A 22,314-nucleotide genomic window follows, 5' to 3' on the forward strand; every position below is an offset into this window, starting at 1 on the left:
TTATAATTTTCCATCCAGGGACGTCTCCATGTTGGTGTCACTTTATAGACCCAGCGCCATGCCCGTTTTCTGGGTTTCACAATGGTGCCCCTACAGTTCACACTTTGAAACTCTCTGTGTATATATACATACACATGTATACACTGTCTCTCTACACATACACACACACATGCTCAATCTCTCTCTTTACACACACACACACACACACACCACACACACACACACAATCACAGGTGTCTCAGTTCAAGGAGCTATGGTTTCCTACCCTGCACACCCCTTCCACAGGGCCCATAGACCCCTGGGGAACAGAAAGAGGCATCCAGGCAGTGGTTCTTGCTCGGGTCCCTGATTTATGCCCTGCACTGTGTCACTAGCACTCCAGAAGTAGAGGCTGCTGTCCTGGGCTGTGCATTTGTCACCGTCAGAGTTGAAAATGTGAGGTCTGGGCTGCTGATGGGGAACTTGGCCTCGCTAAGCTGTGCTCATAGGTTACCCTGGAGCCCTGGTTAGAAGTTGCAATCAGGGTGAAGCTCTGTTCCGGGAGCTGGAGATACCACAGCATCGTTGTTGCCTGGATGCCCGTGACGCGGGACTCGATCTTCACTGAGGTCCCATTCTTGCAGATGGCCCAGCTTGGGTGTCAAGAGACGAGGGCACCCAGCATGGGGCCTAGAGACACAGAAACCAAGGGTGAGGGGCCTCAGGCCGGGAGCCCTACATAACCCAGGCAGATACCTCAGCCTTGCGCCGCCACTCTTCCCCCAGCTCCAGAGAGCCCTATTTATTCTGTGAAATCTGCCTGTCCTGCACCCAGGATCACAAGCCACCCCCCTGACTGGTCATCTCTCACCTTGCCCTTTAGCTCTTAGAGAGGACAGCCGCTCCTTCTCACAGTCACACGGGCACACGCACACACTCATATACACACACCATACACTCACACACTCATATACACATACAGACACATTCGTATACACACTGGTACACATGCTCATACGGGCACTCACATACACACTTATACACACATATTGTATGCACACCTGTACACACACTCATACAAACACTCACACACATGCACACTCTTACATGCACTCCCACACACTTTTACGCTCACACTCATACACACATTCCTTCACACACACACTCACACACACATTCACACACTCACACACACACACTCATACACACACACACACACACACACCCTCATGAGGCACATACCGTGCCCCAGGAGCAGAAGCAGCACCAGCAGCCTCCGGAGCTGGCCTCTCACCACACCTCCCAAGAGACTGGGTCCCTACTGTGCGTTCTTCTCTGCACCCCTAGGGGGTTTCCTGGGGGATGCCCTGGTCTGCCCCCTGGTGTTGAGCTCACCAATGTTGCAACCCGCATCCATTTCCCAGTCCTTGGAGAACCACGCATTGGCGAAAGGGGACGCAGGCTTTCTAACCCAGCCTCTGATTTTAGAAGAGATAAGCTGAGACCTGGAGCTTTGAAATGGCTTATGCACCTTCGCACGGGGTAGCCATGAGTCAGAATCACCTCAATGGCAGCTAACAACAACAACTGTGCAACTTTCTTAGCCGTATAAAAGGAAAGGGGGTATCTGTGTAATGGATGGCATTATTGTCAGTTCTCTGCTTCTGTGCAATGTTTACAAAGTTATCAGACTAAGACAAATTGTGGTTGTTAATCACGACACCTGCTGGTGAGCAGAAGAAGTCCCAGGCTATAGGTTCAGTGTCTCTTCAGAACTCTGACGAGAACAAAGGAGTCTGGTGGCTCAATGGTTAAGCACTCGACTGAAAAGCAGTTTGAACCCACCAGCCGCCCCACAGGAGAAAGATGTGGCAGTCTGTTTCCATAAAGATTACAGCCTAGAAAACCTTATGGGGCCGTTCTACTCTGTCCTGTAGGGTAGCTATGAGCCAGGACTGCCTCCACAGTAGTGGGTTTGGCATTTTTGGTGATGAGGACACCCCTTCGTTATCTCAATGTGGCATTTACTTCAGGACTATGGCATGACTGTTCCCCTCATAGAATGATGGGCCTAATTCTAGAAGTGTTTGTTGATCATTGCCCGCAGGTCTCTGTGTAAAGCAACGTGGAGACTGGAGGATAATTAATTCGAGTTACTTTACTGTAGTGGATGTCATAGTTGAGTATTGGCCCGTGGAAACGGGTCCTAGGAAATTTAGGGAATTTCCTTCTGCTTTGAGTGTGCTGGGCTACCTGACCTGCAGGATTACTACCGGAAACAAAGAGCAGTTGCAAAGATTCTGAGGGTTTTCTCCGAAGCTTTTTACTTTCATTTTTATATACCCTCTTTTTAGTTCATTTTATACCACAGCAGCAGTTTCATGTGCCTGCCTGGACTGGAGGAGGAGGGCAGGGTGTGGACACAGAAAGCCTAGGCCTGTGGTTGGGACACGTTTATGCACAGGGAGGGGGCAGCTGTGCTTCTCTGTGGCTTGCTGCTGGCACAGAGGTACAGAGCTGTCTGGTTCCTTTGGGCCCGTGTCACCGCCAGGGGAAAGCGCTCCTTCTTCTCCCGAGAGGCGCTGTAGCCTGCAGCTGCATCTCCTTCCTGGACATCATTTGTCACAGGTGAGTAGTAGACCAGCTTCAGCCCCTGCCCCGGGTCCTGCCGGTACCAGTACATGGCGTCATCACCGAAACTCTGTTCACAGTCCAGGCTTACGTCCCGTCCTTCCTCTCGGACCAGGTATTTTGGGGTCTGAGAGATTCCAGAGTCTGTGATGCCTGTAAGGAAGCAAAAGAAGCTGCAGCCCAGAGAGGAGGTGCTGTTGCTGCTGTCACTGGGGGGCTGACAGCAATCGTGGCAGGTGGGGCAGGAATCCTTTCCTGAGCCCACACTCACCTGTTCCCAGGAGACAAAGGGCCACATAGCAGAGGACCTGGCTGCCCATCATGGGGTGGGGTCTCCTGGTATCACCAGCACTTGGGGAGAGAAGGGAGGGAGAACACTCTGGGCACTCCCTGGCCAAATATATGAATTCCTCAGAAGGCTAGATGAACAGGTGTCAGGGACCCTGAAGCCGCTCAAGCCGGGCTCCCGAATTCTGCAGATGAGGAGACTGAGGCCAGGAGACAGGAGTCAGTCAGTGCACCTCCTCGTGCGTCTCATGGCCTCTGCATCCTCCTTTGCCCTGAGGGCGGCACCTCCATATCTCCCAGGCACACCTCCATTGACTGGCCCATCTGTTTTACCTCCTAGTTACTGCGATGGTTTGATTGCCTATATGAGCTCACAGACACTCTGGTCGCGTACGATGCAGGATGCCACGTGATCCCATTATCTTTCTCGGGCAGGAGTGTCCCCTGGAGTCCGTCATAGGTACCTGCAGCAGCCGTGGAAATCAACACACCACTCACGTCTGCGGCTGAGCAGAGCACGGTGGCTGCCCTTGGGTCCATGAAGGACCTCACACTGGGGTCTTGCCTCCACTTGGCCACTTTCTCTCTGGCCAGTTTTAGGTGTTCATTTACATCAATTCATTCTCTTGGCTGTTTCCTGGTCTTTCTTCAATGTCCTTTAGTCATATCTATATACATGTATGTATATGCACACACATATATACAGATATAAATATATGTATAAATATATATAAACAGATATATGTATATACACACATGTATACATATACATCAGAGCCCTGGTGGCACAGTGGTTAAGAGCTAACCAGAAGGTCAGCTGTCCGAATCCACCTGCTGGTCCTTGGAAACTCTATGGGTCAGTTCTACTCTGTCCTATAGGGTTGGTGTGAGTCTGAACAGATTTGATGGCAATGGGTTTTAAAGTCCTCATGGCAGTAGTCCTCAAACTTTACTGCTAACAAGAAATCTTCAGGGGCTTGGTAAAATTAATATGTACTCCTTAGCCTACCTCCAGATATTCTGACCCTGAAGTTCTGACCATACCCTGGAACAGGCCTTATGCCTGTACCTCTGGTGACGCTGAAAGAGTTGTCTGCACATGACATTTTCAAAGGTTTTGAGTAGAGATTTAAAAAAAGGCTAAATTAACAACAAAAATAACAAGAAAGGACAGCTAAGTCATTAAACTAAAAGGTTAAAATGTAAACGGAAATCCTGATGGTGTATTGCTTAAGAGCTACATCTGCTAACGAAAACATGGGCAGTTCAAATCCACTAGGCGCTCCTTGGAAACCCTATGTGGTAGTTCTACTCTGCCCTATAGGGTTGCTCTGAATCAAAATTGACTCAACAGCAATGGGTTTGGTTTTGGTTTATATTTAGGTTCTGAATACTGCATTAAAAAAAAAAAAAGAAAACAAGCAATTTAATGGGAAATGGTATGAACGAACCTGAGCTGAGAGAGATCTCCAGGCTTATTGTACGGTCAGTATTGCCAATTCTTCAAAGAGGTCAAGCAGGCAAAGGAGCAATCATATCTTTGTTCTGATTGTAGGCAGTTTGGACTGTTAGGAGAGCGGTTTCATCAGGGTGGAAGTAGTAGTCCAAGAGAAGGCTGACAAGAGCATCCAGAGGAGTGACGCCCCTGTGACAAGAGCAAAGGTTTCAGCCACCAGGAATAACAGTGGATTTGGAGGGGACCATGAATGGTGTGCTAAGGAACACTCTTTATAGAGAGCTAGAAAAGGAACTTGAAATGTTCTTAGTTGCTTTCAAGTTGGCCCTGGCTCATGGCAACCTCAGGTATAACAGAATGAAAAGTTGCCTGGTCCTGCACCATCTTCATCATTGTTGTTATATTTGTGTCCATTTTTTCAGCTGTTTCGTCAGCCCATCTCATTAAGGGTCTCCACCTTTTTTGTTGACCCTCTACTTTGCTGTCCTTTTCTACTGATTGCTCTTTCCTGATGATAGGTTCACAGTGTGTGAGTAGAAGACTCTCCATCCTCACTTCTAAGGAACATTCTTGCTGTGTTTCTTCTGAGGCTGATTTGTTCATGCTCTAACAAGAGGCCATAAAATTACAGCAGCAAAGTGAGAGCTGCTGTTTCAAGGGGTCAGAATGAAATTTTGTCTGAAAAAAGAAGTAGGTTTGGACTTCTGAGGGTAAGACAAATTAGTTCAGCTTATATTGAAAAAAGGAAGATGTGTCTAGACAGAACCTATAACTTTTTCAAAGCTGAGTAGCTGAGTGGTGGGGTGGTTAGAAATGGCCAGTTTTGTGGCCAGAATGGATTACATAATTTTAACAGAGCTATGTTGAATTCTTGGTCTGCTCTGTGTAAATGTAATGACCCAGCTAGGTGAGTTAATAACCCAGCGGCTCGCTACACCTGTATCGATGTTGACTGTGTTGTCCCCACTACATTTCAATCACACACCTGAGAACTGTTTACTTGTCTGCACCTCCGGTACCTTCCCAGTGATAACACACTAGTCTGCTCTTCTCCCTCAGCTTTATAGAAACCAATAAGTGACTTCGCAGATTCTGATGTTGTCACACTTAAAATTAGTATGTTTTTTCTGCTGCCCAGGTTTAACCCCTTAAAAAGAGATTAACTGGAGCATTCACTGGCTTGGACATTGTTCTGAAAGCTCACATTTGATCTCCTTGCCATTTCCTTCTCTTTTCCTGGGGTCTCTGTATCCAGCAAATACACTGACAATTCCCCTGCTCACTTGTAATGGACACCTATTGGGTGCCCAGGTGCCTAATCTGGGAATTCATTTCCCTGAAATCCTCCCTTCTTAATCCATAAAGTCAAAGGGCCAGGCCCCAGGTGCGCTGTTCAAAACGACACAACCCCTGTAACTAGAGTTGGGTTTTCTAAGAGCACGTTCTTGAGAAAAGCAGAGCCAATCTGTCCTTTCTTCTGGATTTTGTAACGTAGGTTGAGAGAAAGTCAAATTGGTCCCTATCAATGTGGTTGGAAGACTACAATCAGAATCTATAATCTTCTACGTACTATGAGATCTAAGAAATGGAGAAGGCAACTTATAATAAGGAAGAATCATGACACAAACAAGGTGAGAAAACAAATGAGTTGTAAGGTCGGCCATGTCATTGTTGTAAGACTTCATTCCAGATTGTTTCTGAGAAATTTCTTTGCTCTTATTTTGATGTTTTATGGAGTCCCTGGATGATACAAATGGTTAAGTGTGTGACTACTAACCAAAAGTCTGGCAATTGGAACCCACCCACATGTACCTTGAAAGAAAGGCCTGGCAATCTGCTTTTAAAAGGCCACAGCCTTGAAAGCCCTATGCTATGGAGCGCAGTTCTACTCTGCACAGGTGGGGTCTCCATGACACCAGCAACTGGTGAGTCTTTTTCAGGTGGGACATGTCTTCAGCCTTGCAGTAAACTCCCTGTTGGCAAAGGGCAGCTCTAGTTAGCTTCTCTTACTTCCTTCCAGCCAGAAAGCCACCTGCTTCCTGCACTGGGCCACCATGAGCTTGTGCATCTAGAATAGCTGAAGTTTCACAATGTGGACAGACGGCTGGCACAGTGATACATGGCTGAGTCCTGTAGTGCCACCAGCTGGATCTCCAAGCTGCAGGCTGAGTCTTGGTGGCACTCAGCTGAAAATCTCTCCTTGGGCATCTCATTTCCGCTAAGGACATATTTGTTCTGGAAGGAAATCAAGAACTTGAACTCTTTGGTTGGAATCTGCTGATACCAGTGAACACAGCTGTGTCTTATCGTCAGGACGCAGTCCATGTTCACTTTCTGCCCTTTCCTTTTGAGCAGATATCTTGGCATCTGGGTGACTTCAGCATCAAGGGAGCCTACAAGGGAAGGAGACAGAGATTATGGAGTGAGTCCAAGAAGAGGATCCGGTGACATGGGCATGGGGAAAGGCTTGGGGCTGTGGACTAGCACATTCGGGACAGAGATTTACCTGTACCCAGTAGGCAAAGGACCATAAAGCCGATGGCTACTGAGCGGATGGCAGAGTCAGGGGAACAATGGAGGCAGATGGCTTTCTCAGAGACTTCCCATCTCGTTTACACAGCTTGTCTGTGATGCAGCCACTTCATAGAACCCAGTGGTCCTCAGTGTATGGCTCTGTGCCTGAAAAAAAAAAGAACAGAAATTCAGAGAACATGGAGGGAGCTTTACCCTCACTTAAAGGAGAGACCATGTGATGTTGTTAACTCATAGGTAAATCGTGCTTAATTTGCCTTTCTTTGCTTCTCTGTCTCTGCTTTTCTTCCTTTAAAAAAGAAAGGTCTTTATTGTTTTTCTCCCATTCCCTACCCTTTCTACTCTTGCAGAAATTCCCGCCCACCCCAGGTAACCAAGCAATAACTTTATGTGGATTTTCCACACCACTTTCAGGCTCTTAAACTCATACTTGACTTACATTTTTAGGCGGACAACCTTATCAGTCTTTATGGGTTTTGTGATAATTCAGAACACCATTCCCACCCAGAGATAAATTATAAGACATCACACTCCCTTATGACCAGGCCCAAGGTGTCTCATTTATTTAGGCCATGGGAAGCCCATCTCCCTCAGTGCTGTGACCCTCCTTTTTGATTTTCCCTGCAGCTCTCGTGTGTCTTAGTGGATTTTTTGTGCTCTTCCATATAGATGACTCCATCCTATACATCTCCAAACATACTCTCTTGCAGTCTGATTTAACTATTTAGGGCTTCCATTTGACCATTCCAACATCACCTCCAAGTCCAGATATGAGCAGTCTGTAGAGTAGTGCCTTTTTCCCTAAGATGGTTTCTCCCCTGGGGGATTTTTATTTGGGAGGTATTTCTGCTTTCATTCTCCTATTAATGTACAAGTTGCCCCAGGTCTGTGCTGAAAGCACATGGATCCTTCTGGCAGACTGAAGACCGTCAGAGTAGATCAAATGCCAGAGAATCAAGTTCATGTGCACTGGGTTTCCCCAATCCTTCACATGATGCCTCTTGTATTTCTCAGCCTCTAACTTGGATTAAGCAGCCCTGGTTGAGCAGTGGTTAAGAGCTTGGCTGCTAACCAAAAAGATCAGCAGTTCTAATCTACCAGCTGTTCCTTGGAAACCCTATGGGGTGCTCTACTCTGTCCTAAGGGGTTGCTATGAGTAGGAATCCACTTGATGGCAACAGGTTTGGTTTTTGGTTTTAATTTAGATTAAAATGAACAATTAAAAAGAAGGGAAGAAACAAGTTCTTACTTTTCTGCTGAAGGGGACAGAACACATTTAACTTTAAATCAATGGTGCAAGGAAGAGTGGGTGAAGTTCATCCTGGAAACATATCACAAACTGAATATTGAGGAAACTACCACAAACTGAGTATTGGGGAAAATATTGGAAACTGAACTTCAGGCCAGTGTAGCCACTTTTCACTCTTGGCATAACTGACAATGGTTTTTGCAGGTTTATGCCCAGCTCCTGCCTATAGATAAGATCATGGTAGCCATAAATCCACTTCCTGTTGTGGCTGTAAGAGGGGAGGTGGGCCCTAGAGAAGGCCCTTTTATCTGGGGAACAGGAGGTTTATGAGCAGAAGGGAGGCAAGGGCTCATCTCTGTGTCTCTACTGCTGGCACACAGGTACACGGCGGAGTCCCCCACGCCTGGAGAGCGGATGCCAAGCCCACAGAAGGAAGTGTTGGGCCGGCCGGGTTGGAAGTTATCAGAGGTGTCTGTTTCATTGCTAAATTCTGTATTGAAGTAGTAGAACAGCAGCTTTGGAGCTTGGCTATGCTTCTGCTGGTACCAGTACATGGCATTATGATTCAGATTCTGCGAACAACTCAGGTTCACCAATTTTCCTGCCCTGGTAATGTGGTATTTGGGGCTTTGGATGACCATAGCACCCATGGGACCTGTAGAGAGACAAGGGATACTTAGAGCTGGAAAGAAGCTGATGTTGCTGCCACAAAATAAAGTCACAGAACTGAGGAGGAACCCAGTTCTGTCGAGTGGGCTCTGACTCATGATGACCCACGTGTGTCTGAGTAGAACTAGGTGCTATAGGGTTTTCAATGGCTGGTTTCTCAGAAGTAGATGGCCAGGCATTTCTTAGAAGGCCCCTCTGGGTGGACAGTTAACAGCTAAGTGTGTTAACCCTTTGCGCCATCCAGGGACTTCAGAGCTGAGGACAAGAGCATCTTAGTCAGACATCCTTTCGAGCCCAGGACTCACCTGGTGTCAGAAGACAAAGGACCATGCAGGGAAGAAACCTGGAACCCATGGCAGGGCCAGAGTGGGAGTGCGGTGTCTGTCTGTTCCAGGCTCTGATCTCTGGATCGAGGGAGAGAGAGTTCAGAGTCCCTGGTCCCTGGTAGATAGATTTGCCTGTGGTGACAGAGCTGCTGTTGACATCACAGAATGAGGTTCACCCCTCTGTGTGATATTATACCCAGCTTCCTTCTTGGCAAGGAGTCTGGGCGTGGCTGGGTCAGGCACAGAGCAGCAGTTGATCCCCTACAGCATTTACTGCTTCTTTGAGACAGGGCTTCCTTATTTGCCCCTGCTCCATGTCCTTCCAGACCTCTCCGCCCAACTCCCTTTTACTCACTTCCTATAGGGTGGCTCACAGCTTAAGGAGCCCTGGTGGCACAGTGGTTAAGTGCTCAACTGCCAACCTATCAGCTGTTCTGTGGGAGAAAGATGTGGTAGTCTGCTGCATAAGGACTTACAACCTAGGAAAGCCTATGTGGCAGTTTTACCCTGTCACTTCAGGTCAATGTGAGTTGGAAACAATTCGATGATAACAGTGTTTTCTTTCTTTCTTTTTTTTGATATAGGGTTGCTCAGAGGTCCCTCCACACATGCACAGCTTTGCAAACCTGCTGAGATACTGCTTTTGCACCTAACCCCCACATCACAGATGGATGACTGATATGTACAAGCTAAACAAGCGCTGTCGCGTTGACCCAACTCACAGCGACCCCACGTGGGTAGAGTACAACTGTCCTCCATAGGGATTTCAGTGACTGAAATTTTGGAAGCAGGTCACCAGGCCTTTCTTCCAAGATGACTCTGGGTGGATTTAAACCTCCAACCTTTCAGTTAGCATCCGAGTGCTTCAAACATTTTCACCACCCAGGAACTCTGTCTGCAAATTATCTCCACCCTGATACATCATTCCAGCCCAGGGGGTCCTCTATCTATGCCCACTTTTTAGAGGGTGTCTAGAAATTCTCGACTACTCTTGACTATCAGTGGCACCATGATGCCTCCTTGAGGCCAGTGGGGAAGTCTCTAGAAGCTCTCCTCCTACACTGGTCAAAGGAAACCTGTGCACTAGAATGAGCTACAGTGGGGCTTAGAAAATCTTCCAGTTCCTCACGGTGCTACCAGACCTGTGTGGTCAGACCACCTCACTAGTGGACTGGGGTGATTAAGTCTTCTAGCTCCTTCTCTCCTTTCTTTAACTCTGACTATACAGTACTCACTGCAGGTGTTCCTGCCTTCCCCATGACCATGCTGAGTCTCTTCAGATTTTGGGGGAAACGGACAGGAATTTTACCCTAAATGCCCCTGATATTCAGTTTATATACAGCTTCCTAAGGCATGTTTTTTTTCTCCCCTTCTATAACCATAGCTTTTCTTCTTGCCTCTTTCTAGAACACCTCCTCATTGGGGGTCTGTACTACAGACAACATCTTATAAGCAACCCATGCCATTTACACTAAAAAATGTCAGCCCTGTGGAGAAAGGAAATTAGCTTTAATCTCTGAAAATGAACCTGGCTTTCTCACTAAAAAATGGCAGTTTGAAAACTGGCTGGAAATGAATATATTCTACACAAACGTAACTTTAAAATAACCACCAACACCACCATCATTCTCATCAAGCATCCTTCAAACCAGCAGTGAATGGATTTTTCTTCATTTTTTTTCCTTCAGGGAAACTCATTTCATCTTACTAATAGAAGACATATGAGGAGGTAGTCACTTCCCAAGTCCCAAGCATTTCAGATTATACCACGGGGTAGGTAAGCAAGGAGCCTTCTGGAGTTACACCAGAATAAACACACAGAAATAAGCCCACTGCTGCTGGGTCAGTTCCGACTCATGGAGACCCCACGTGACACAGTAGAGCTGCCCCATAGGGTTTTCTTGGCTGTAATTTTTACACAAGCAGATCTCCAGGCCTTTCTTCTGTACAGCAGCCCAAAGTGCAGCCAGGACGCTCCTCAGAAGTGAGGATGGTGAGATTTCATCTTCTTGCTGTGGCAGGCCATCAGGAGGGACCAGTCCCTGGGGAGGGACATCATGCTCGAGAAAGTAGAGAGCGAGTGAAAAAGTGGAAGACCCGCAACGGGATGGATTGACACAGTGGCTGCAACAACGACCTCAAACATATTAACGATTGTGAGGATGGTGCAGGACGAGGCCACATTTTATTGGTTGCACATAAGGTCACTGTGAGTCAGAGCCAACTCGTGGGCACCTAACAAGGACAACAAAGCTACTAGAATCAGTACTGCACTCTTGTACCTGTCTCTGCCCTGCTACGTGCAAGAGGGTCCCTTTACCTGGAAGGTGAAGACTGAGTCTGAGCGTCCACATATCTGTTTTGCACAATAACAACAAGATGTTTTCCGATTAATTTATGCAAATAAGTAGTCCTCTCACCTTCCCTGTACCTGTTCTTACCTGTTCATTCATTAACCAAAGCACTATGTAGTTCATCATGGAAATTTTCTCATGAGTGAAGCACTTGCTTGGCTGACTTATCCCACTTTTATCTCGAGGGTCCAGCATGGTGACGAGACGTTGTCAGATGGTCTAGGAAATCTGAAGTCCACGTTTACCACGGAAAACTCACACATTTTATAGATCTATCTCTAGTGAGTTTTTCCTATCATGTTTTCCATGATTAACATGTGGCAGAGTCAAGACAACTATCCAGGTTTTATAATTTTCCATCCAGGGACGTCTGCATGTTGGTGTCACTTTATAGGCCCAGTCCCATGCCCGTTTTCTCGGTTTCACACATGGTGCCCCTACTCTTCACACTCACTCTCTGTGTATATAACGTACACACGTATACACTCTCTACACTAACACACACACGCACGTTCAATCTCTCTCTCTACACACACACACACAGTACACGTACACACACACTCACAGGTGTCTCAGTTCAAGGAGCTGCGGTTTCCTACCCTACACACTCCTCCCACAGGGTCCACAGACCCCTGGGAAGCAGAAAGGGGCATCTGGGCAGAGGTTCTTGCTCGGGTCCCTGATCTCTGCCTGGCACTGTGTCACTAGCACCACAGAAGTAGAGGCCGCTGTCCTGGGCCTGTGCACTGGTCACTGTCAGAGTTGAAAACGTGAGGTCTGGGTGGCTGATTGGGACCGTGTCTTGGTAAAGCCTTCCTCATAGGCGGTTCCAGATCCCTGGTTAGAAGTTGCGATCAGGGTGAAGCCCTGCTCTGGGAGCTGGAGATACCACAGCATCTTTGTTGCCTGGATGCCTGTGACACGGCACTCGATCTCCACTGAGGTCTCATTCTTGCAGATGGCCCAGCTCGGGTGTTGAGAGACGAGGGCACACAGTGTGGGGCCTAGAGACACAGAGGCCAGGGGTGAGGGGCTGCAGGCCAGGAGCCCTACACGACCCAGGCAGATACCTCAGCCTCGCGCTCCCGCTCTTCCCCCAGCTCCAGAGAGCCCTATTTGTTCTGTGAAATCTCCCTGTCCTGCTCTCAGGATCACAACCCCAGCCCCCTCACTAGTCATCTCTCACCTTGCCCTTCAGTTCTTGGAGAGCACGGCTGTTCCTTCTCACAATTACACACACACACACACTCATATGCACACACCATACACTCATTCACTCATATACACATATAGACACATTTGTATACACACTGGTACACACGCTGATGCAGGCACTCACATACACACTCATACACACGTACTTGTACACACACATGCACACTCACAAGGCACTCACACACTTGTACACACACCCACACACTTATACTCACACACTCATACACACTCCTTCACACATATACACACACTTGCACACACACTCAAACACGCCCACACAAACACACACCCACCCACATGATGCACATACCGGGCCCCAGGAGCAGAAGCAGCACCAGCATCCTCCATGGCTGGCCTCTCACCACACTTTCTCTCAAGAGACTGGGTCCTGCTCTGCGTTCTTCTCTGCACCCCTAGGGGGCTCTCCTGAGGAACGCTCTGATCTGCCCCCTTGGGATGAGCTCACCAATGGTGCAACCTGCATCCATTTCTCAAAGGTCAGAGAACCAGACATTCCCAAAAGGGGGCTCAGGCTTTCTAACCCAGCCTCGAATTTTATAAGAGATAAGCTGAGACCTGGAGCTTTGAAATGGCTTATGCACCTTCACACGGGGTTGTAATGAGTGGGAATCGGCTCGATGGCAGCTCACAACAACAACTACGCAACTTTCTTAGCCGTATAAAAGGAAAGGGGGTATCTGTGTAGTGGATGGTGTTATTGTCAGTTTTTTTCTTCTGTGCAATGTTTTCAGTTATCAGACTAAGACAAATCATGGTTAATCATGACAGCTACTGGTGAGCGTAAGAAATCCTAGGCTGTAGGTGCAGTGTTTCTTCATGGCTGTGAAGAGGACAAAGGAGCCTGGTTTCTCAGTGGTTAAGCACTCGACTGCTAACTGAAAGGCAGTTTGAACCCACCAGCCGCTCCACAGGAGAAAGATGTGGCAGTCTGTTTCCACAAAGATTATAGCCTAGAAAACCCTATGAGGCTGTTCTACTCTGTCCTATAGAGTAGCTATGAGTCAGAATCGACTCCACAGTAGTGGGTTTGGTATTTTTGGTGATGAGGACACCCCTTTGCTCACTCCATGTGGCATTTACTTCAGGACAATGGCATGACGGTTCCCCTAATAGAATGATGGATCTGATCCTGGAAGTGTTTATTGATCATTGCTGGCAGGTCTCTGTGTAAAGCAACGTGGAGACTGGAGGATAATTAATTCGAGTTACTTTACTGTAGTGGACGTCATAGTTGAGTATTGGCCCGTGGAAATGGGTCCTAGGAAATTTAGGGAATTTCTCTCTGCTTTGCGTGTGCTGGACTACTTGACCTGCAGGATTACTCCTGGAAATGAAGAGCAATTGCAAAGAGCCTCAGGGTTTTCTCCAAAGCATTTTACTTTCATTTTTATATGCCCTCCTTTTAGTTCATTTTTATAGAGCTGCAGCAGCTTTGTGTGCCTGGCTGGGCTGTAGGAGGAGGGCAGGGTGTGGACACAGAATGTCCAGGCCTGTGGTTGGGACACGTTTATGCACGGGGAGGGGGTGGCTGTGCTCCTCTGTGGCTTGCTGCTGGCACAGAGGTACAGAGCTGTGTGGGTCATTTGGTCCCGTGTCACCGCCAGAGGGAAGCGCTCCTTCTTCTGCCGAGAGGCACTGTAGACTGCAGCTGCAACTCCTTCCTGGATGTCATTTATCACAGGTGAGTAGTAGACCAGCTTCAGCCCCTGCCCTGGGTCCTGCTGGTACCAGTACTTGAAGTAGTCATCGAAACTGTGTTCACAGCTCAGGGTCATGTTCTGTCCTTTCTCTCAGATCAGGTATTCTGGGTCTGAGAGATTCCAGAATCTGCGATACTTGTGAGGGAAGAGAAAGAAGCTGCAGCCCAGAGAGGAGGTGCTGATGCTGCTGTCCCTGGGGGGCTGAGAGCAGATCATGGCAGGTGGGGCAGGAATCCCTCCCTGAGCCCACACTCACCTGCTCCCAGGAGACAAAGGGCCACGGAGCAGAGGACCTGGCTGGCCATTGCGGGGAGGGGTCTCCTTGTGTGCCCAGCACTTGAGGAGAGAGGGGAAGGAGAACACTCTGGGGGCTCCCAGGCTGAGTATATGAATTTCTCGGAAGGCTAGATGAACAGCGGCAGGGATCCTGAAGCCACTCAAGGTGGACTCCCTAATTCTACAGACGAGGATCCTGAGGCCAGGAGACAGGAATCAGTGCACCTTCTCATGCTTCTCATGGCCTCTGCATCCTCCTCTGCCCTGGGGGCGTCATCTGCACACCTTCCGGGCACGCCTCCTCCAACTGGCCACTCTATTTTACCTCTGAGAGACTGAGATGCTTTGACTGACTGTAGGAGCTTGCAGACATTCTGGTCTTGCAGGATGTAGGATGCCGCTTGATCCCATCATGTTTCTCAGGGCAAGACGGGCCCCTGGAGCCTGTCACAGGTACCTGCAGCAGCCATGGAAATCAATGCACCACTCATGTCTGCTGCTGAGCGGAACACGGTGGCTGCCCTTGGGTCCAAGAGGGCCCTCACACCAAGGTCTTGCCTCTACTTGGCCACTTCCTCTCTGGCCAGTTTTAGGTGTTCATTTATGTCAATTTCATCCTCTTGGTTGTTTCCTGTGACTAGAGATGTGTTTTTAGAGCACGTTCTTGAGAAAAGCACAGCCAATCTGTCCTGCCTTCTGAATTTTGTAATGTAGGTTGAGAGAAAGTCAAATCGGTCCTTCTCAATGTGGTTGGAAGACTACAATCAGAATCTATAATCTTCTACGTACCATGAGATTTAAGAAATGGAGACGACAACTTATAATAAGGAAGAATCAGGACACAAACAAGGTGGAAAAAGAAGTCGGCCATGTCATAGTTGCAAGACTTCATTCCAGATTGTTTCTGAGAAATTTCTGTGTTCTTGTTTTGATCTTTTATGGAGTCCCTGGGTGATACAAATGGCTAAGCGCATTACTACTAACCAAAAGGTTGGCGATTGGAACCCACCCACATGTACTTTGAAAGAAAGGCCTGGCAATCTGCTTTTGAAGGGCCACAGCCTTGAAAGCCCTGTGCTATGGAGCACAGTTCTACTCTGCACACGTGGGGTCTCTGTAAGATCAGCAACTGGTTTGTCTTTTTCAGGAGGGGCTCATGTTCAGCCTTGCAACAAACTCCCTGTTGGAGAAGGGCACCTCTAGTTAGCTTCTCTTACTTCCTTCCAGCCAGTGAGGCATCTGCTTCCTGTGCTGGGCCACCACGAGTTTGTGCACCAACAATAGGTGATGTTTCACACTATGGACAGTGCGCTGGCACAGAGATCCATGGCCGAGTCCTGTAGCACCACCAGCTGGATCTCAAGGATGCAGGCTGAGTCTTGGGGGCACTTATCTGAAAATCTCTCCTTGGGCACCTCATTTCCACTAAGGACATATTTGTTCTGGAAGGAAATCAAGAACTTGAGCTCTTTGGTTGGAATCTGTTGATACCAGTAAACATAGCTGTGTCTTATTGTCAGGACGCAGTCCATTTTCACTTTCTGTCCTTTCCCTTTGAGCAGATATCTTGGCATCTGGGTGACTTTAGTGTCAAAGGAGCCTGCAAGGGAAGGAGCCAGAGATTGTGGAGTGAGTCCCAGTGGGGGATCTGGTGACATGGGCATGGGGAAAGGCTTGGGGCTGTGGACTAGCACTTTCGGGACAGAGATTTACCTGTACCCAGTAGGCAAAGGACCATAAAACGGATGACTACTGAGTACATGGCAGAGTCAGGGGCAGAATGGAGGCAGGTGATTTTCTCTGAGACTTGTATACACAGCTCCTATACACAGCTTCTCTGTGACATGCCATTTCATAGAACCCAATGGTCCTTGGTGTGTGGCTTTGTACCTGAGACAGGAGAAATTCAGAGAACATGGGTGGGAGCTTTACCCTCGCTTAAAGGGGAGACCATGTGACGTTAATTTGTAGGTACATGGTGTTTAGTTTGCTTTTCTTTGGTCTCCGTCTCTGCTTTTCTTCCATAAAGAAAGAAGGTCTCAGACAATAATGCTTTTCCTGTCTCCCATCCCCTACCCTTTCTACTTTTCCGGAAATTCTCACTCACCCCAGGTAACCAACCAATGGCTTTATGTGGATTTTCCACAGCCTTTATTTACATGCTCATATACTCACATTTCACTTTTGAAAAAAAAGTTTTATATTGAACATATGAAAATATTTTAAGTATATATAATGTAGAAAGGATTTCAATAAAATTAACACCCATGTACTCAAAAGCAGATGAATGGATATAATTTGTGCAGTATCCTGTAGTCAGTCCTCTTCCATAAACCATCCTCCTGTCTTCCTCCTCTATAGAGGTGACCATTATTTTAAACACTCCTTCTACTAATCCCTTGAATTTCTTTCTAGTTTTTTCAATTATAAACATATCTATAATTTGTATCATTTTGTTTTATTTTATAAATGAGATCACACTGTATTTTTCTATAATATACATGGTTTAAGTTCAAAATTATGTTTGTGATTCATGATTTATATACATTGATTATTCTTTTTCCTGTTCATTTCATTTTAAATATTCTCTCTTGTGACACTGCTATGTCTTTTAGAGAAGCTGAGAGAGGAAAGGAGAGCAGGCTTGTATTTATAGTTTGTTATATTAACCTTCTTGTTTACATTTCTGGTTCTCTTCATTTCTTCCTGTGGATTTCGTTTACAAATGGTTTCTGCTCGACTACTAACTCAAGATCTGGTAGTTTTAAACCACCCAGAGGTGACTTGATAGAAAGCCCTCGTATTCTATTTCCAAAAACTCAACCATTGGAAACCCTATGGAGCACAGTTCTACTTTGACATGCATGGGGTCACCATGAGTCAAAATCAACTCTACAACAACTAACAGCAGCCAAAGATCACCTTCTTGTCCAACACACCTTTGCCCCAATTCACCTCCTAGGTGCTGTTATTATCAAATATATTACATTTCTGTAGTTACAGGCCCAACAATACAATTATGTATGTATTGTTTTACATGCAACTGCTTTAAAAATCAGTCAAGATAAGAACAGAGAAGAAACAGGCAATTATACTCTCTGCTGTAACTACCTACATAATCACCTTTTCTGGTGCTCTTTGCTTCTTTATGTGGGCTAGAATCACAGGGCACATGTCACTGATATCACTTGCTTTCAGCTGGAAAAACTCTCTTTAGTATTTCTTATAAGGTGCCTGTGCTCGCAACAAATTCTCTTAGACTTGTGTTTATTGAGAATGTTTTTATTTCACCTTCGTTTTTTTGAGTGATAGTTTTGCTGGGTATAAGATTCTTGGCTGCCAAGTTTTTTTTTTTCGTTTCTTTTCTTTCAGTACTTTGAATGGATCTTAACATTTTATGCCATGTATTGTAGCAGCTCTGGATACTGATTTCTCTGCTCCATCCCTGCTTTGTTTATCTGTTTGTGTGTTTGTTTAGTGATTGACTGGAGCAGCCCATTTCCTCTGCTGTGTGCAGTCTCCAATGCAGTCACCCCTCAGAGAGCATGGCCTTGGCATGGCACACTCTTCCTGACTCCCATCCTTCCAGGAATGACAGAGAGTTTGGCTGGGCTCTCTTTGAAGCTCCTAGAAGAAAACTCTTGCTCCATGAGTAGGCTACTTGGGGAGGGGGGCTGGCAGTCACTTGTTTTCTTGGTCTGCTTCTCTCTTTATGGAATACCCTCCTGATGAACAAGCTGGATAAGGAAGACCCGTCCCAGTATTCCTGGCTTCTTGTGCCTCGGGTAGACCTTCCACCCTACATGTGGGTGCTGGGTGTGTTCCCAGAATAAGGTTCCTGCCTCTCACAGGTCAAGAATGAGCAGGTAAGGCATGTAGAGTTTTCCACACGAGCAAAGCTTTATTGAAGAGCCTTGTAAGCTGAGACCAGGAGGGCCTAAAGCAAAGCTTACCCCGTCTCACAGAACAAAAACTTGCCTGGGTTTTTAAATGTTCTTGGGTGGGAAAAGATTCATGTTTATTCATAGGCGTAGGCGGGGGTATGTTAACTATGGTGCACGTGCAGCAGCTTTCTAGGTTGGCTCCTGCCCCAGAGGCCTGTGCAATCTTCTCACTCCCCAAGTTCGATTCCTGGCTGCTGCTGCTACCCCTCACTGCCCCTGGTGGAAGGTTACACAGTGGTCACAGGTGGATGTTCTGCACATGACCCTGGGACTGGTTTTATAAAAAAAAAAAAAAAAAAAAAATTTTTTTTTTTTTTTTTCTGTGAGACAACTTTAAAGAAGTTTGTGCACTGTTTTCTGATAACCCACTCTATTGTTCTGGGGAATGTCTTTGTTTCTATGCCCTGGCCCATTTCTTGTTATTTTGCTTGCAGATTTGGGGGGCCCTCTATTCCCTGTCTTAGGTGGAAGAAGGGAGCATAGACCTCTTGGCTGTGCTTTCCTGGAATAGAGTTTCTTCGACACAGAACTAAGGGAGAGGGGTGGGAAATTATGCTCAGAGTCTGCCCCTCCAGAGAGAAACTGTAGCCCTAGATGGGGTGGGAGTGGGGGTGGGTGCTTGGAAGAGGGAGCTCCATGTTTTCAACTAACAGAAAGTAGAAATTCTGTCACACTTAGCTGGGGAGAAGGGGGTTGTCAATGCTCAAATGCCACAGACTCTCACTGTTTTTACCATGATTTAGTAGATTTTCTTGAATAAATTTTTCTCCATATGCTATATGCCCTTGGGAAAATTTCTGGAGACACTAAATGATTTTTTTTTTTTTTAATGAGAAATTGTCATTACACTGGGGAGAGAGTCTGTGGAGTTCCTCATGCTGCCATTTTGGAAGTGCTTCTCTCTCAGTAAAGCTTTCTTTACAGAAACAGGCGACCAGTCTGTGGGCTGTATTTGCCAACTCCTGCTCTAGGCTACTTTTGCCCCTCTACAAAGCATGGCCCTTCTAGGGGTGCTGGTGAGTGTTCTCTGGGTTCCTCTCAAATACCTTTTAAATTTTCCTAACACAAACCCTGTGCGGCGAGTCCTGTGCTGTGTTTGGAGTTCTTTCTTTGTGTAGCTTCTTCTTCCTTCTCTTCCTCACAAATTTTACCTGTCTTGGCCTCTTCCAACTTTATCCTCTGTTTTCCCCCCCTTCCCCTGCCCCCCTTCTTTCTTCCTCTCTTCCTCCCTTTTTTCCTGCCTTCCTGTCTGCCTTCCTTCCTTCTTTATTTCCTCACACAAGCTAATATATGTTTAAAAAAATAAACAAGCTTATTGCCTCTTTATACTAAGGGCTTATCGAACAATAGCTATTATTACTATTGTTACTATCATTAAACACATTATGAATATATAAAAATCTCTTTTTACTACCCTTGAAATATTTTTCTAGATTATCGTACTTTTTTAATGTAGAGGATTTTACATTTTTAGGTGGACAACCTTATCAGTCTTTATGCTTTTTGCCTGAATTCAGAACACCATTCTTACCCAGGGATGAATTATAAGACATCACAATCCCCTATAACCAGGCGCAAGGTGGGAAGCCCATCTCCCTCACTCCTGTAACCCTTCTTTTTGACTTTGCCTGGAGATCTCGTGTGACTCAGTGGATTTATCGTCCTCTTCCATACAATTGACTCCATTCTATAGATTTCCAAACAAACTCTCTTGCAGTCTGATTTAACTATTTTGGGCTTTATTTGACCGTTCCAACATCACCTCCAACTCCAGATATGAGCAGTCTAGAGTAGTGCTTTTTTTCCAAGATAGTTTCTCCCCTGAGGGATTTTTATTTAGGGGGTATTTCTACTTTCTTTCTCCTATTAGTGTGCGAGTTTCCCCAGGTCTGTGCTGAAAACACATGGATCTTTCTGGCATACTGAAGACTGTCAGAGTTGATTAAATGCCAGAGAATCAAGTTCATGTGCTTTGGGTTTCCCCAATCCTTCACATGATGGCTCTCGTATTTCTAAACCTCTAATTTAGATTAAGGAAACCCTGGTGGCCTGGTGGTGAAGCGATAAAGCTGCTAACCAAAAGGTCAGCAGTTCTCATCCACCAGGCACTGTCTGGAAACTCTATGGAGCAGTTCTGTTTTGACCTATAGGGTCGCTGTGAGTCAGAAGTGATTTGACACTAATAGTTTTTTTTTTAATTTAGATGAAGGGGTCCTGATAGTGCAGCGGTTAACAGCCTGGATGCTAACCAAAAACGTTGGCAGTTCTAACCCACCAGCTGCTCCTTGGAAACCCTATGGGGAAGCTCTACTCTGTCCTATAGGGTCGCTATGAGTCGGAATCCACTTGATAGCAACAGGTTTGGTTTTTTGGTTTAATTTAGATTAAAACAAACAATTAAAAAAAAAAGAAATAAACAAGTTCCTATTTTTCTGCTGAAGAGGACAGAACACATTTAACTTTAAATCAATGCTACAAGGAAGAATGGGTGATGAAACTGATCCTGGAAAAATACCACAAACTGAGTATTGTGGAAAATACTGTATACTGAACATCAGGCCAGTGTAACCACTTTTCTTCTCTCAGCATAAATGAGAATGATTTCTCCAGGTTTATGCCCAGCTCCTGCCTGCACTAAGATCATGGCAGCCATAAACCCACTTCCTGTTGTTGCTGTAAGAAGGAAGGTGGGCCCTAGAGAAGGCTCTTAGATCTGGGGGATGGGAGGTTTATGAGCAGAGGGGTGGAAAAGCTGCATCTCTGTGTCTCTACTGCTGGCACACAGGTACACAGCCGAGTCCCCCAAGCCCGGAGAGCGGATGCCAAGCCCACAGAAGGAAGTGTTGGGCCGGCTGGGTTGGAAGTTATCAGAGGTGCCTGTTTCATTGTTAAAATCTTTGTCGTAGTAGTAGAACAGCAGCTTTGGAGCTTGGCTATGCTTCCGCTGGTACCAGTACATGGTATCGTGATTCAGATTCTGGGAACAACTCAGGTTCACCGATTTTCCCACCCTGGTCACGTGGTATTTTGGGCTCTGGGTGACCATAGCACCCATGGGACCTGGAGAAAGACAAGGAAAACTTAAAGTCAGAAAGAGGCTGATGCTGCTGCCACAAAAGAAAGTCACAGAACTGAGGACCAGCCCAGTTCCGTTGAGTCGGCTCCGACTCTGACGACCCATGGGTGTCAGAGTAGAACTGGGTGCTATAGGGTTTTCAGTGGCTGATTTTTCAGAAATAGATGGACCGGCCTTTCTTACATGGCCCCTGTGGGTGGACTCAAGCCTTCAAACATTCATTTAACAGCCAAGTGTGTTACCTATTTGCACCACCCGGGGACTTCAGAGCTGAGGACAAGAGCATCTTAGTCAAAGATGTCCTTTGTGCCCAGGACTCACCTGGTGTCAGAAGACAAAGGACCATGCAGGGGAGAAACTTGGAACCCATGGCAGGGCCAGAGTGGGAGTGAGGTGTCTGTCTGTTCCAGGCTCTGATCTCTGGATCGAGGGAGAGAGTTCAGAGTCCCTGGTCCTGGGTAGGTAGATTTGCCTGTGGTGACAGAGCTGCTTTTGACGTCACAGAGTGAGGTTCACCCCCCGTGTGATATTATACCCAGCTTCCTTCTTGGCAAGGAGTCTGGGCGTGGCTGGGTCAGGCACAGAGCAGCAGTTGATC

At 46.7% G+C, this 22,314-nt stretch overlaps 2 pseudogenes and 2 gene segments (V, D, J or C); all 4 read right to left on the minus strand.

The window, feature by feature from the left end:
- Positions 1-261: 261 nt before the first annotated feature.
- Positions 262-1,396, minus strand: LOC126082140 (T cell receptor beta variable 20-1-like; annotated as a pseudogene).
- Positions 1,397-2,407: 1,011 nt separating this feature from the next.
- Positions 2,408-3,093, minus strand: LOC126081534 (T cell receptor beta variable 19-like). The segment is given in 2 exon segments: positions 2,408-2,763; positions 2,882-3,093. Coding segments are annotated over 2 exon segments (405 nt in total).
- Positions 3,094-11,810: 8,717 nt separating this feature from the next.
- Positions 11,811-13,059, minus strand: LOC126081532 (T cell receptor beta variable 20-1-like; annotated as a pseudogene).
- Positions 13,060-21,132: 8,073 nt separating this feature from the next.
- On the minus strand, positions 21,133-22,291 carry LOC126081535 (T cell receptor beta variable 3-1-like). The segment is given in 2 exon segments: positions 21,133-21,700; positions 22,038-22,291. Coding segments are annotated over 2 exon segments (402 nt in total).
- Between the last annotated feature and the right edge of the window lie 23 nt (positions 22,292-22,314).

Source organism: Elephas maximus, chromosome 8 (genome assembly GCF_024166365.1).
Source record: "Elephas maximus indicus isolate mEleMax1 chromosome 8, mEleMax1 primary haplotype, whole genome shotgun sequence".
Classification (NCBI taxonomy): domain Eukaryota; kingdom Metazoa; phylum Chordata; class Mammalia; order Proboscidea; family Elephantidae; genus Elephas; species Elephas maximus.